This window comes from Triticum dicoccoides, chromosome 4B, assembly GCF_002162155.2.
Source record: "Triticum dicoccoides isolate Atlit2015 ecotype Zavitan chromosome 4B, WEW_v2.0, whole genome shotgun sequence".
In the NCBI taxonomy this organism is placed as follows: Eukaryota; Viridiplantae; Streptophyta; class Magnoliopsida; order Poales; family Poaceae; genus Triticum; species Triticum dicoccoides.
Genome location: NC_041387.1, coordinates 467,049,125 through 467,065,133, shown reverse-complemented (window position 1 = coordinate 467,065,133; position 16,009 = coordinate 467,049,125). Strand labels below are relative to the sequence as shown.

General features: G+C 40.7%; 1 protein-coding gene across 2 annotated transcripts; it reads right to left on the bottom strand.

The window, feature by feature from the left end:
• Positions 1 to 1,683: 1,683 nt before the first annotated feature.
• On the bottom strand, positions 1,684 to 15,982 carry LOC119290917. 2 transcript variants are annotated; one of them, XM_037569597.1, is made up of 18 exons: positions 15,524 to 15,982; positions 13,887 to 13,950; positions 13,656 to 13,754; positions 12,931 to 13,127; positions 11,890 to 12,057; positions 11,493 to 11,750; positions 11,246 to 11,343; positions 9,096 to 9,156; positions 8,729 to 8,926; positions 8,057 to 8,116; positions 7,898 to 7,980; positions 6,300 to 6,613; positions 6,100 to 6,191; positions 5,893 to 6,022; positions 4,085 to 5,259; positions 3,707 to 3,993; positions 2,670 to 2,834; positions 1,684 to 2,112 (listed from the first exon to the last, which is right to left on the bottom strand). In XM_037569597.1, exons 1-18 carry the CDS (start codon positions 15,791 to 15,793, stop codon positions 1,983 to 1,985), a joined length of 3,849 nt encoding a protein of 1,282 aa, XP_037425494.1. In that variant the 5' UTR covers positions 15,794 to 15,982; the 3' UTR covers positions 1,684 to 1,982. The 2 variants fall into 2 exon arrangements, with proteins under 2 accessions (XP_037425494.1, XP_037425495.1); XM_037569598.1 differs by having other exon boundaries at positions 9,096 to 9,153.
• Positions 15,983 to 16,009: the final 27 nt, after the last annotated feature.

The window sequence follows — 16,009 nt, the reverse complement described above, 5'->3', positions numbered from 1 at the left end:
CAGGCCGTCAGTACCATGGGCGAGGCTGCAGGCGGGCAAACGGAGGAGCAAGCCGCCACTCCAAGCTAGCCCCTAGTGTAACAACTCACCGCTCCAACCAGCTCGCAGAGGAGTAGCCAGTTGCTCCACGCCGGCACACACAGTGGCACCGGCACGGTGGCTGCCATGGATGCGGATGTGTCGTCACACTCTTCCCGCGCCAAAGGTTGCACCAGCTGCCGCAAACGTTGGCGCGTAACCGCGCCTTGCAGGTGGAGGCGCCCAGCACGTTCGTGGTCACCGCCGACACCGATGAAAAGTAGATCATGGGAGGCAGTCGCTGCTTGGGTCCCACGATGGCCAATGCCACCGCGTCGCCGGCATACACAACCGGTGTCTTGCTCGGTTCAACGCAGAACATTGTCGACCCCCGCCTCGGCTTCACGGAAGCGGATGAGCCACTCTTCCCCTCCGGCTGAAGCATGACCACTCTGATGAGTGGCGCAACCGCACATAGGCAAGATATGGTGGAGATGGAGGCCACGGAGGCGAAATTATACCTCCAGAGTCGGACGAGCTCCGCTTTTAGTTGAAGTATGTCCGAAATGTAATGAATATCGTCCGGTTTATATGAAATATGAAATACACCGTGTTTGCATGAATTTCGTCCGGTTAGTTCAAATAGTGGTTGAAATGTATGCAAGCAGCGTTGGATGACCGGCTCTCGCATCAGTGTCTGCAGACTGGTCCCCTCCTATCCGCGGACAGATGTCAGAGCATATTTGCGGGTTAGCATTGAAGATGCCCTTATGTTTACCAACCACGGGACCAATGTAAATTTTTATTATATTTAGGATGCTTTGTAGTCGAGTGAACTTTTACAATAGACCTGGATCTTTTTGAAAAAGAAGGCAAACCCAAGGTTCCAAAGCTAGCAATAGGTTCGTAGATCAAGGCTTCTCATCTTTTTGGATGGGCGACTCAATGCGCTTTCAAAAAATATTATTGATAATGTTTGTGCGGGTGAAAGAGCAACAACATCATTTCCAAGAGATTCCTTATAGCATAGATTGATACCACAAAGATGTTTCCAAAAGATTTCATTGGATTTCTTAATCATATGAGTTACTTTGTTACTTTGTATTTTTTTTTAATCTTATATTCAAATCAATGTACCTGTAACTGTTACAAGCATGAATAAAGTTACAAGTGTTCCTCAAAAAAGAAAGTGTTACAACATTGGATAGAGGACCCGAGTGAAAAGGGAACTTACAAGCAAGCCCTCTAGTTTTACATTCAAGACCTCATAAAAGAACTAAAAATACAATCAAGTCTTTGATCTACCAGCGACCTCACCGGAGATAGCATGGCCACCATCTCCAGCCACGTCCTCGCCAACAAAAGGCAAGGAGAAGTACCTAACAAGGGTGGTGCTTTGTCAATGGTCATGGCAACGGAAGACATTTTTACTAGCGGCGTGCTGCCTGTTTTGGCCGGGTTGGAACCATCCCGTCCATGAACAGAACTGACATGTACACATCACGCATTCCACCAAAGACGGAGGTAAATAAATTACAGCAAAACGAGACCAAGCAAGTTTGACATCTGATTGTATTTGTAGAGCTAGATCTCAAAATAACTGAATAGTTCAAACTCTTTCCAATCTCTGAGTGTACTGTGCGCATCACCATTGTGAGAGTGATAGAGAAAAACAGGCACCTGAGCACACTAGTTTTATTTGGATGAACATGTATAAACTTGTTAGAATCATCAGCTACACCACACTATAAATTAAGATGACAACATGCATTTACATTATACAGGAATACACAGTGGATGTCTGGAAACATCAGCATTGCCCAATCATGGACCATAACTTACCACTGAGCTACTACAGATATGAGCTGTGAGTAAAAATGGGTCGCCTCGGCCAACTCTAATCAAGCTATAGCAAAAATACTCTGCCGCCTCTCATCCAAACCATATTATTTAACTCTATACTTCTAGGCAATCGTCTGGTCTATAACCTTCTCGCGCCTATCACCGAAACGGCTGCTTTGTGCTAACAATTCGATGCCTTCAGGTGACATCGAAAGTGCAGCAGAACTTAAGTAATGTCTTGACTGACGACACCTGCAGCACACAAAGAACAGCAGTCAGTGTTCGTTGGTGCTGTCTTCCTGAAATTTTGAACCCTGATAATGCAAATGGCACATGATGTTCACGCTAAAAGTTGGATTAAGGGATTACAGAGCACATGGACAATAGGGCATACCATGGATTTGTGCCAAAACATTCCTTTCTAATGTAAATGAGAACAGGTGAAATTCCCTAAACTCTAATCAAGCAGCAGGCCGCTATCCATATCTCAAACACTCAATTGAACTGATATGGGTAACACACTATTTCAGAGTAATGGAGAGAAGCATGCTGGTTCACATAAGGTATCCAATCTTGCAAACGTTTAACCAGATTGCGGCCAAAATCATTTTTAAAGTAAGAACGTTACATGGTGCAAATACAGAATTCCAGAGTAAAAATATGAACAGCTAAGGTGCTACGGCAATTTTAGATAAAAGATGATGCTTGCAATGTTTGGCTTGGTTATATGCCTTGACACAAAAGAAATATTAGGCATCATACTTGGTGCATGAAAGAAAAAAATTATAGAACTGAAAGACAGGGACTACCTTCTTTGCTTGTTTGCAATACTCTCAGTAAGTCGCAAGTTTTCTAACTGCGAAATCTGACAAGTCGAAGACAAATAATCAACAAAAGCGGGTCCTCTCAGTGATAGAGATAGCTTGGAAGGAACTACCGGAAGCAGTGCGTCACAAAGATGAACTAGTTGCTCCCTGCACAGTTAATTGCAGGTTCAGTGTCTCAATGGATGCTCCATTGGTACATACATAGACTATAAGCAAATTGATATACCAGTCTTGGGAAAGATTCATTTAGCAAGATAATATTCCACTCAGTCAAATTTATTGAGTAACAAGTACAACCTATATGAAATCCATTATTTAAGAAAGTTCTGAACATGGGAAAGGCTCGTAACCACTGTTGAAGTTGCAATAGAACAAGGCTAACAAGAATTTTCAATTATGGTCAAAATCACTATCACGTGAAAGTGCCATGTGCACATAATACTCATTGGTGCAAAATATAGCATGTTGGTTCAACGAAAAGTGATGTTATTACCATAAATGCATGCTGACTAGTTATTCCAAGATATGCACATATGTCACCCACCAAAAACATCACTAGCATTTCCATCAGTTGTGCATTCTTTATGCACCAGTGGAAAACTCTATATTGTGTCAACATATGCAAATATAGCTGAAATGTTTATCATGAGGTATGACCAGTTGACCCCTAAAATAATCTACTCAACATGCCTTCAATTTCTTCCCACCTACAGTTCTGGTAGATGAGCAGTGTTGTTCATGTTCAGCATGCAAGGTCGATTGGCCAACAGTACAGAAGCAGCGTTGCATGTGGAGTTGTGGGCTAGAACATTAGCCCAGGTGGGAATTGGTTAGTTTTTGTTGTGTTTAGGAAATCAAATGACCCTATGGCACAGCATTATGGTCACTAGGACCCCCAATATTTTCTAAAATATACTCTAAATTAAATGCATAAATGAATAAGAATTAAACTGTAATACCATGAGAACTCCAAGATATGTTAAAATGCAACAAATGTACATGGGAAATGCGATGCTTACCTCCCCTTGGAAATACAGCTTGTTGGATTTTTCATGTGGGAAATGTTCCCATATCCATCATCACTGTTGAGTCCTGAACTAATAAGTTTACCAAGAGATGTGGCGGTTGTACTGGCAAACAACAACTCTTGTGACAAATCAATGGAACCATCCTCCTTATCTTGGAAGTCCCTTGAGAAAACACAAAGAGCATGCTGCGCATAGACAGATCCCATCTCAAGCTGCTTGTCGTACCAGGAGAGGTCATCAGGCTCAGCACTCGGGGATGAAGATGGATCCAAAATGTCCTGAACAAATTTATAAAAAAGATACATCAAGGGTTCAAGACCATATTGCACAAACATGAATCACCAAGAAACCAACGATAAGAGTACTTACATTGGTAAGAGGGTAGCAGCGGGTGAGCATGAGATCTGATTCCGATATTAAATCAGACACACTGGAAGCAAGCTTCAAAGCTCCAGAAGCAGTTCTATTGTGGTTGGTCTCACAGGGAAGTACAGGACAGCAACGACGTAGCCTGTTCCAAGTATCCTGTACGCGTTCAACCTTGCAACAGTCGTTAGTTTTTTTGCCAGAAAGCAGCCAAATGCTATCAGCTCGACTGCATTCATCCATCAGTTGATACCCCGTAGTTGAACAACTTTCCAGTTCATTCCTGCCAAATGATTCTGCATAAGCTTCACATGTCTCACCAACCACATCTTCCATGCATTTCTGCAATCCAGACATTATATTCCTCACATGGTTACTGTCTTCTAGTGCCGTCATAGGCGTAGTGCAAACACCATCATTATTAAAGGTAGACAGACCATTGAACACCATACTTGATAAAAGGTCATCGCTGCTAACAGATGCAGAAACACCTCCAACTGCGAGGGATGACTCGGGAACACACGACACGCCTTGTGACATAAAAGTATCACATATTTGTGAAATGGACCCAACCAAGTTGCTCTCGAACTGGTTTTGGAAAGAATTAGTTATTTCAAAAGTCTCCCTTGATTCGCTTGGAAAACAAAACTGATTTGAGATTCCTTGCCCATGTATATGGGGCACTTCTGGAGGTTGTGGGAATAAATCACCTTCTGGCACAGTAAATCTGGCATCTTTGGCAATATACGCATCCGCTTGATCATCATCGGACTCAGATAATAACACTACACCATGCTTCTTTCTTGCTTTTTGTTGATCAGACGGAAGAGAGGTATCTGGAGCATCATCAAAATCATCAAGATCATTCTTACAAGGTGAAATATCATTACATTCAGTAGTGTGGCCATGCTTTAACTTGGATTTTTTAATCTTTCTTGTTTTAACTGCACTTCTTCCTTTGGTCAGAGATGCTGTTATTTGTAACTCCAAGGCTTCAAACTCTGATAATTCCATCTGCCTTTTCTTTTCTTCAGCTAAATGGATTGTTTTTTCTATCTCCAAGCACACTGTTTCTGATAATTTACAGGGGAAGTCCCAAGGCAACATTCTTGGCACGGTAGAATGTACTGCATCCAAGTCAAGTGAAAAAGGAACAGACAAGCATTTGTTTGACCTCTCTGAAAATAGAAAATAGATTAGAATAGCTAAAATGATATGCTGAGCAGTTCTACATTGAATACAACATTTAAACGCAAAATCTTCGGCGAAAAACTACCAATTAAACAAAGACACCACGCAAAAAAAGAACCGGAACAACATTTCTCACAGCATGGGTGTGTTATGTGCACGAGTACAGGATTATGTAATATTCAAACAGATATGGAACATTACTTAAATAGGAAAAACATAAAGATTAGAGTTAGATCAGATTGGTAACCTTTAAGTTAATACTTAGGGGTCAATAAGAGAACATGAAATAAGCCATGTGTAGGTTTGACCACTAATAAACTTACTACAAAACAAGGAATCCTATAACTATGCAACTAACATTATTGACTACCAGGTAATGTTCCAACTAAATGATATGAGATGTCTAAGTGTCTAACAGTCCATGCTCATAACAGCAAGTCTAACAGTGGTAACACAATTACAGAAACAAACATATTATGCCATAATATACGAATCACACAGCTAGCCAGTCACACTTCAGGGAATAAGATAAAAAAAAGACAGCATTTTAAGCTATAGTATATCACTTGGGCTCAAATTTTGTAAGTATGGGACAGCACAAGCACACCAAAGTACTCAACCTGTGTATTCCTGCTTGCCTTGATACCAAAATTGCAAAAGCATTGTTGTCCTCCTAATATCCCCTAAACAAGCATTGATAAAATACTTCAATTGAGGAGCAGTGACGTCCACTCCCTCAGATTTACAGATCTGCGCAGAGTTAGGATATAATCAACTTTCAAGTCGGACAAGTGACATAAGTTTTCATCCACAAAATAATTCTTTACCATGCCAACATGTGAAAGTAGCTCTCCAGATGATGGGTATTTGAAATCCAAAACTAGTTGATCCAAGAGATGAGGCAAAGCTGGATCCTTCTCTTCACAAAACAAGTGTAATGAATAACAAGCACTTTAGTATATAACATCAAATGAGACTGTAAAAGATGAATAGAGAAATGCAAAATCCTGAAGGCAAAAAGGCTCACTGTTGCTGGTCAGTATAATTGGCCATCTTGTAGTCTCTGCAATCTTAAGTATGGTCGAAATAAATCCACGATCCTCATCAAAGACAGTATCCACATCCTCAAATAGGATAAGTGTCTTGTTAATAACTTGTTTAGGGGCTTCATCACTCAGCTTTGAACTTGAGTAGCATTTTACAGGTAGCATATGTTCATCATCGTTAGATGCTTTTCTTGTAGAACAGGATACCGAATGCTTGTATTCAGTCCTATCAGGTGTCTCTAAAGCTGGATCTAAAGAATCGATTCTTGGTGGAGTGGTGACCTCCTCTTGTGACCTGTATGGGAGACAAAAAGATAATTGATGTACGTACACTCTAAAAAGGCAGGCCTATAAAGGTTTAGACAAGAATGCTTAGGTTGGCATTTAAACTGCATTTGACTACATGCCAACTTGGTGCTTGCCAAAAAATAATGAGCAGAACTTCATATGATTATAAGCAAGTTCTCATTGGTTTTTGCATGTGCCCTAATACCATAATTCCTATAGCAGCAGATTTCGTTGTTGCTCGACAATTCTTTGAGTTAGTAGTAGTAGGCAATTTGGATGCATTAGATAGGAATATCACCTCTTATATTATATTGTTAGGGCCTATCTGTATATATGAGGTATCGCAAATTGGATCATCTCTTAAGGAACAAGAAAGAACAAAAAGGTCATTCAGGCCTATAGTCTCATTTATCTCCTTCTCAAGAGATGTATATACTTCACATATATTAGCTCATACCCCACTGTATAAGGGGTTTCCTGCATATTTACTCCACCTGTACGTGTATATATACTGGCCTATGGCCTCATGGAAATACAAGTTGCTATTCTTCATAACACCCCTAAGGTCCCACTTCAAGTCATCACAGTCCAGTATTTCCCCCGTGGACTAAGGTGCATGATAAGTTGCATCATGAAGAGAGTAGAGCTCGTAATAAAGGAATGCCAAGTCAATTAGACAACTATTGTCCATCATAAACAGGAAAAGTGAAGCAGCACAAGGTAGTGGAGAAGCAGCACAAGGTAGTGGAGAAGCAGCACAAGGTTGCTGCTACGATGTGTACAGCACAAGTGTTTTAGGAACAACTTCAACATGCTGTGCTAGATATTACTCTAGAGGCGGAGATAGAGCAGCAGGAGTTCAATCCAAAACTCTTAGAGCACAAGATCTAGTCCAAGATCTTAGATAAGGACGCCAAGTTTTATATAGGTAGTGGGGTACATAGTCTGGTTACAGACTAGAGGCAAGGACCTCTATTTATAGGGCTTTGGGAAGCCTTGACATCTCACTTCCACTTATGCTAGAACACTCTAGAAACATTACTTAAGATTCACCATTCTACTCATAGCTACAAGACTCTAGAAAACAGTAGCTAGGGTTTAGAAAAGAAAAGAAATACTCCCTCTGTCCCAAAATAAGTGACATGGTTTTAGTTCAAACGGAGGTAGTACTAGACTAGAGTAGAAGTATCTAGAAGTAGTCAAACAGATTTGACATATGATTTTATTTTTATTTTCCTCATCTATTGTTCCTCATCAAAAAGTGAGAACACGGAGAAGAAATTAGACATACCACTTTTCAAGGCCATGTGATTTAGTTGCTTCCTCAAACTTTTGCTTTACATACGCCCCATTTCTCATATCAGATGTATTTACCTATAAATTCACACTTTTAAGAAAAAGTACAGGAAGCGGAGTTGTTTCTAAAAAGAAAAGCTGCAGAAAAATATACCTCAATTACATTGAACCCATGTTCTCTCGCACAAGCAAAAACTGCGGCTGATTTTCCACACTGGGAGTAAGAACAAAGAGATCAGACTACATCTAGGCTGTATATCTATATATAGCCATAAGGGCGTAACAATGCAAGTATACAATTTGTGGAAGGGACGATTGAAAATATAAATTAGAACATAGTAACGGAATCAATAGACTGCAAATTTATGTTTGTACACCTCTGTGCCCAGTTAAATGAATACAGACAATACCAATTGCTAGGACAAAATTAGTAGCTGAACAACCTACAGGGCTCAACCTTATTTTTTAGAGTTCTGATGAATAGCATCATATGTAAGCCTTTCCAGTTCAAACTAAGTTACTAACTGGATATAAGTTGCCATTACATTGCTTTAATATTTTAAAAAGAGGTGTTTCATGTGGTAACAAATGGGAAGCTCTATACTGTTAGTGTCAGCGGTATGTAATCCTATTTCAATCTTTTGGTGGGAGTGGCTGCGTTTAGGATGATGCTACTTACCGACGGCAATTTGAACACCACAAATGTATACTTATAGAAAATACTCAACAGCTTCAAAATAAAGTGCAGATTGATTGATTGATTGCTGAAGAGCATGTTAAGCACTGTACAATGATAGCGACAGGTACTCTTGAGCATGGTACTCACCCCAACTGGTCCAGTAATTAGAAGTACATTTTCATAATCAGAAGCATCTTCTGAACAATCTGTGTCAGATTCATCTTGACAGAAGCTGGCATTGATGCTCTCATTAGCAACTCCAGTTTGCTTGTTCTTGTGGCCTCTTTCATCCCACCCTTTGAGCCATTCACTGAGAAACTTTACATGCTCAATATTTCCACATACCTATCAACCAAAATAGAGTGGAAATCCCAGAATAAATATAAGCATACTGTAGTATTTGTGTTTCCTAAGAGGCATGTTGACCCAAAAAGCTAATCAAGTACAAGAAACAAACTGAAAAGGTATAATGCAATGCATAATTGTCAATATAAAAATAAAATTTCATGTTCACCTGGGCAGCAGTTTCAGGCCGGTACTTGTCAGTCCACAGGTAATAAGCCGGTTGACAGCTGCTGCAACAGTAGATATCACAAGATATAAGACACTAGTTAAACCAACTCATTTTCTGTCAGTAAATAAGTTCTTAAGAAACCAACTTGGTTAGCATGCGGTATTACACTTTGAAATGCTAACTAACCAAACCTCCAAGAGCGGTACTTGCAACGAATAATTAATAGGGCTATCATAGAAGGATGGTGAGGGATTAGGGTCACAAACATAGAAGGATCGGCAAACTTCTGCATATAGATAGTTTTGGGGTCAATATGATATTTCAGAAATATGTAAAGCTATAAACCCTTACTAGCCACACCTAAACCGTGTTCATGCTTTGTCTCAGATTCCATTCACAAAAAAGGTTGCATGATGCGTACAGTATATAAGCCTAAATGACCTTGCAGCTTCATATGGACAATGACATGAGACGCCAATTGGAAATGGATATAATAATATCAAAGACAAAATCTAGCTGCTTGGCATTCACGCAAGTGATGGAAAGTCCATGCCTAATGGGATATCAGGAGAGCTCACACCCATAGTGTTAGCAGGCAACATTAGCTTAACAAAACTGATAAACACCTACTGGTTAAAAGGTAATTGAATGACAATTTTAATGCTAGAATCAGCAATGAAATAAGATTTTTTATGATATATATCACTTATAGAAAAACAATTCAGCCACAAAGTTTGACTCTGTTAGCCAGAGTTTTAGGTTTAACAATTGAGTAATTAGCCAGCACAATTTAAAAATTCAGAACAGAGCAGTGTTCAAACTGGGAAAACAGAACCAACAACTTAAGCAGCTGGCTCACTTACAAGACTTTACATGCAGTACAACCAGAACAAAAGGCACAAAGTGTATTAAAATCAGAGAACCACATGTTTTTGTCGAGGCAGTCAGCTATTCTTAGACAACAGAGCTGACAAAAAATGGGAGGGGCAACTTAGCTGGCCCACCCCAGTCTTGAACATCTGAACAAGGACCCTCCCTACATCCATCTCATGCTCTCTCTCCCCCACAGACTCCATTTTCATCCTCATCATCTTGCACACCACTTGCTTCGGTTTGCTGCCGTTGAATTTACATTCCCATGAGCCACTGTCATCCTCCACTAGATCCAATCGTCCGGCATAACAAAATCGGCGCAGTATCGGTTGCACGAAATGGGACATGCTGGGTCAGTTTGTTGGAAATGGCTTGCTATCAGAAGCAAGAGACAAGATGTTTAGATGGCATGTAGTTTAAGAATTACTTGAGGTTAGCATAAATGTGGTTCAGTTTTTTATTTGCAGTAGATTAGAGCTTGGCAGATTGATTTTATGCTGTAACTGCGTTGGGTCTGAGTGGTTCAAGTAGGCAATATCTAACACAATCTTTCTGGAACCGCACTTGATCTCTTATTTCCATCATCCATGGATTCCTTCAGATCCCCCGCTTTGACACCATATGTATTTCTCTAGTTGGAACTTCTTGCCATAGTATGTTGCTCTAATCCTTAAAAGAAGAGGCCAAATTAATAAAATTGATACTAACAAAACAGCCAGTTCAACTAGTGGACCACTACCCTTGCCTGCTCGGTGTCTACAACAATGTGTATAAGGTTTTGTACAATGCAAGGTGCTTATGGTAGGTGCTTATTTGTAGAGGATAGACGCTTAATTAGGCACCTCCTGTAGAAATAAGCATTGATGCTTGAGAAAAACTCGATTTATGTTAAGAAGCACCTCCCTAAGCACCTTGCATTGTACAAGGCCTAAGGGGTGTCAGAAATAAACAACTGATATTTGTTATATCGCATATACTATCAAATACTCAAATAGTATAATAAGATCCTAGATGCCAAGGAAAAAGAGCACGGAAATAACAGATAAAAAACAATTAGTATTCTGATGACTGACACCACTTGAGCAGACATTAACAAAATGGTTTGTCTTTTTGCGCTTAGTCATCTCCAAATGACGTTTAGCTCAAGAAACTATGATGTTAAGTTCAAATGATTTACAAAATCTCCAAGTTCAATATGAAGGCAAAACCAAGGTAGCTAGCAGAAAGCCAACAGTCTTACGTACATTTAGGCAAACAATATAGGTAGTGTTTGTTACCCTTTCTGGTCGACTTCTGGCCTTCCTTGCAGTATCCTTTCCGGGTGTTTGTTATAGGAAAGAGAATCATGAGGAGAGCTCTCTTCATCAAGATGGATCTGGAATGCAAATGGTCAAGATTAAATCTAGATTAGTGTATGGTTGGAACAAGAAATTTAATGGCTATACAGGTTGAGTAATAGAAGGCAGAAGCACAAAGCAGGTTCATCTGAATGCTTCATAAAAGAGGTGAAAACATAGCTTATACCACATCCAAAGAAGATAGATTGCTTTCACTTTGTTCTTTAGGAAATCTAGGAAAATCCATTCCCAAAGCTGTGTGATTTGCAATATTCTGCTCAGCCAACTGATCTAGGCACATCCTCTTGGAATTAGACTCTATTGTCAAAGGTTTCACAAAGCCCTCAAAGAATGAGACAGGATTTTCAAGTGTATCGGAGGCACTGGTATCAAGAAAAGATCCCTCCCCAATTAGCCATTTACTCCAATGAATTGGTATGGCAGTCTGCAGAGCAAGAAAGGGAACATTGTCAAAATAATAATAAGAATACAGTTACAATCGCATTGAATAAACCTCATCAAAATAGACCACAAACTATGGGATGTTGTACAGTTAGATGTATGGAAATATGTGCTGGGCACACCTCCAACTGGTACATGACATGAACAGGCCAGAGTGGTGGGTTCCTCTCAATAGCACAAAGGGAATTTGTATCCTCGATATTGAATGCATCTTGTTCAGCACCTTTGTTTACTTTCCGGGAAGCAAAAAATGGATGCAATTTCTTTCCAGATGATAACATCCGGATTTCCTGTCAATGAAATCAAATAATATACTTTTTAAGAAAACAGCAGGATAAACATGAAGTCGACTAAAACTAGTGCACCTGCAAAAATCAAATCCTCAAATATTGGATCCATAACCACATCACTGATATGGTGATAGATATACTGAGATAACAAACCCTTATTCAACAATTAAGTCAATGAGGACGTTCAACCAAAAAGGAGGAGATGGTTTGTTGCACGCACAGCAACAATATTTAACAATGATAAAGACCATTTCTTAAGTAATTGCTAGTGTTTTAAGGTCTAAGCCTAACAAGCAAGACCATGGCCATACAGCTCAGATTACAACAAGAAATAAACAGAGCAACTAAGGTCTCTACCTCTCTCCGGCTTTCGCTTGGTTGGTTACCCAAATTTTGGTTGCCTATGGAATCTTGCCAACTCTCCTCACATTCCCTTCACAAATCTCACCAAGTCTATGGCCAGCAAAGAGTCAAGGAATCTCTAGCCAATTTTCGCTAGCCAATGGTTGGCAAATTTTGGTAGGGCATATGCTATGGCATGAACCAAACATGCCCTTAGTGTTCAAGCGTTCTTAGTTTCACTAACTGGGGGCTGGAATAATATCTTTGGCCAGTTTGTTTCCATAACAGAGATTATTTCGTAGGGGTCAAGTCATCGTTAATGTATCGTAAGACAACCACCACCAATCCGTAAAAGTATCAGATGTTCTGCATGAGTACCATCTTACTCTACCCTCTTTCTTGGGATGAGAAGGTGAGATTCAAGCAGTTGCAAATATGAACTCACAACAAATTTGATGGTAGCAAGTGCCCTCACCAGACAAGAAGCACACAGCATATCCCAGCAATGCAGACAATGATACTGGAGCGTACCTGTGCAGCTATTTTTGCCTCTGACCTTAGGTCAACTATCACCTGTGACTTATCTTCGTTGTCTAATACATCATTGGCATTAGCCTGTGTTGCCTCAGAAGGCACATTATTCAGATCTATATCAATTTTGACAGGAGATCCTTCAGGTAAGGTAGCTTCAGTCTGACTGCTATGCAGTTGCTGACAGCCTATGTGGCCTTCATAAATAAAAAAATATTATTACACCTCTGTCAAAGTAGAGTACATGTTAACCAATAAATACGTAAAATCACAAGTAAATAAATATTTAGCTAACTTGTTGAGGATATAGAACCAATGCACATAGTGTTCTTAATCTGTGAGAGAATAATACATTTAAGCTACTGTTAGTATGCACTATGTGACAGAGCCTATGAAAAAATTGAATTTATATTGCAAACAACTGAAATATTATCCGACTCAACGAGTCAGTTTTTCACTCTTTCAAACTCAATATAGCTGTATCATTTTTCTCATATGTCAACATTTGAGAACTTGGTACCTTTTTTTTCTTCCATGGTATGCAGTTAAAAATCAACAGGATAGGGTACATTTTCAGAAAAACTAAGCCATATCATACTAGGATACACAGGCGTAGTTTGATACAAAGAGGTGCTAGTATTTGATGCATAGATTTTTAAGTTTTTAACCAACTGTAAGCGTAGGGATGAGAGAGAGAGAGAGAGAGAGAGAGAGAGAGGACTAACCATCAGGAGATTCCAACACCTTGCAGCGCTTTCTATTAGGCGCCTTTCGTGCTGCATCTTGATTTCTACCTTTCCGCTGCTTTTTCTGAGGGCTCTCATCTGACATCCAACAAAACAAATATTCATCAACTCTCATTCACAGTGTAGCAAATAAATAAGGAAAACTTGACTACGAATGGGCCAGTGAAACACTTGAAGAAATGGCAAGAATATTGTATGGGGTTGACATACCAACCAAAGTAACTTCATCCTTGCTACCTGGATCCAACCCAGTTGTCTCTTTATTTGAAGATGGCTACATGAAGGTTGATTAAAGAAATCAGTATTTTGCATATCAGGAAAGATAACAGAACAGCAGATGTGCTTATTAATCAAATATATAGCATATAAATTGAACCAAACGACCGATCTAGAATCTGAACTAACACAAAAAGTAAACATAGTCATCACCCATTGTTGCAACTGAGAGCATGTGCATGCCACTGGTTGCAACTGACCATCTACGGGTTTTTTTCTTCTCTATAATGTTTTTGTTTGGTAGCTTATCACATTGGCATATTCAATTTATCCACTTCAGATAATTTGGATGGATGGACAGTTTAGTCAAAGCCATCCAACAGAGATAGATGGGAAAATTTACTGGTGGAAAGAAAAGAACTAACCTGTGCTGTATCCTTTCTAAACTATTCTCTTGAAGATTAAATGGGTACACAATGAAAGGGTGGACACTCCTTGAGTAAACAGTAAGCAGGGAGTCAACATATTCAATTCATTTAGCTTAGTTATGCACAGTTGTTTTGACTCCACAAAGCAGGTAGAGCACTAGAGGCGCCCCTTTTCTCTGTTTGATTTGGGAAATGTGGAAAGTTGGCAGTTCCATACAAGTACATATGCATGATGATGGGAAGAGACATACTTGATAAGAATGTTCTTGATGGAACAGGCAGTGCTACTAAAAGCCTAAGATTACAACCCTTCGGATATGATACTTGCTAAATTTGTAGCACAAAAATTAGCAAGGCATAGGCACAGCATGCAAAAGAGAGGAGAGTTGATTGCGGGGTAGACTTATCTTCTGTACTTAATATGCAGTGCCTGTCATCAAATAAAAGGAAGGACAATGTAAACGCTTCGTGATATCTAGGGGTGGAAAATGGCTGTTCTGTTTTAGTCGATACTAATAGTCCCCAAGACGCAAATGGAAAGAAAAAAACAGCATTCAAATGAAACATGACTACTGTGTGGATTTTTTTGCTGTGTAGAGTGCGATGTGCAATGGGAAATGACGCCAATTTCCATATTCACATCGAGACTGGGATCAGCAGCCCAGGTACTCTACAGGTTACATCAGACTAGACATTTGATGTATGTGAGTATGTCTAACGCTAACCTTATCCCAGACTAACCCAACCCACATACAGTGACGTACGTAGCTTTAAATCCGTCATGCCAGCCCATTTGTTTCAGATCAAAGTGATGTAGCTTGAATTTCAATTCTGTAATTTAGCTTATAGACACCGACCACAAATTTCCTGCCATGCTCATGTTGTATTAATGTGAGCAGAAAATTGGTTCAGATACCATTTACAGGTATTCAATAATTTTCAAATCGATACTGATGTGGTAGAGTCACTACTCGATCTGTTTGTACCTCTACTTATACTACGTCTCTTCAGCCCAACAAGGTATAAGAAGTTATGTGCATTCCAAACTATTTAAAATTGAGAATCAGAAGGTACTTATTTATCAACACGGAAGCGAGCACAGAGAAGCCACAATTTCAACGCAGCGGGCGAATTAAAGCAGTCCAGCTACGGAGCAAACACCAGACAACAGCTGAAACGGGGGAAATTCTAGTAATGCAGTACCTTCCTGCCTGCCGCTGATCTCCGCGGCCTCGCCTTCTTCTTGCCCTTCTCCGGCTCCTCCGCGGCCTCCTTCCCAGCCGCCTCCTCCGCCGCGGGCGCGGGAGGGACGACCCCTGCGCCGCCGCCCGGCCTACCCGACCCAAACGGGAGCCGCGACTGCACGCACCGCCTCAGGCGCTTCGCGTCGGACGACGAGGGCGACGGCTTCGCCGGGGACGGGGACGGCGTGGGCGTCGGCGCCGGCTCCTCGGGATCAGCAGATCCGCCCATCGGAACGGGATCGAGCGGGGAGCCGGGGCTAGGGTTTGGGGTTTGGGAGCTCGGAATGACAGTGTGCGAGGGGCGGGAGATGGGGCTGGATGGATTAGCTTCACGTTTTTCCCGCGCGGTGGAGCGGACGCGCGCGCGGGGTTGGGCGGGCGCGAGGGGAGGGAGGAGGTTGGCGCGGCGCACTGCGGCGCTACGGTAAGGACAGAATTGCGAGCA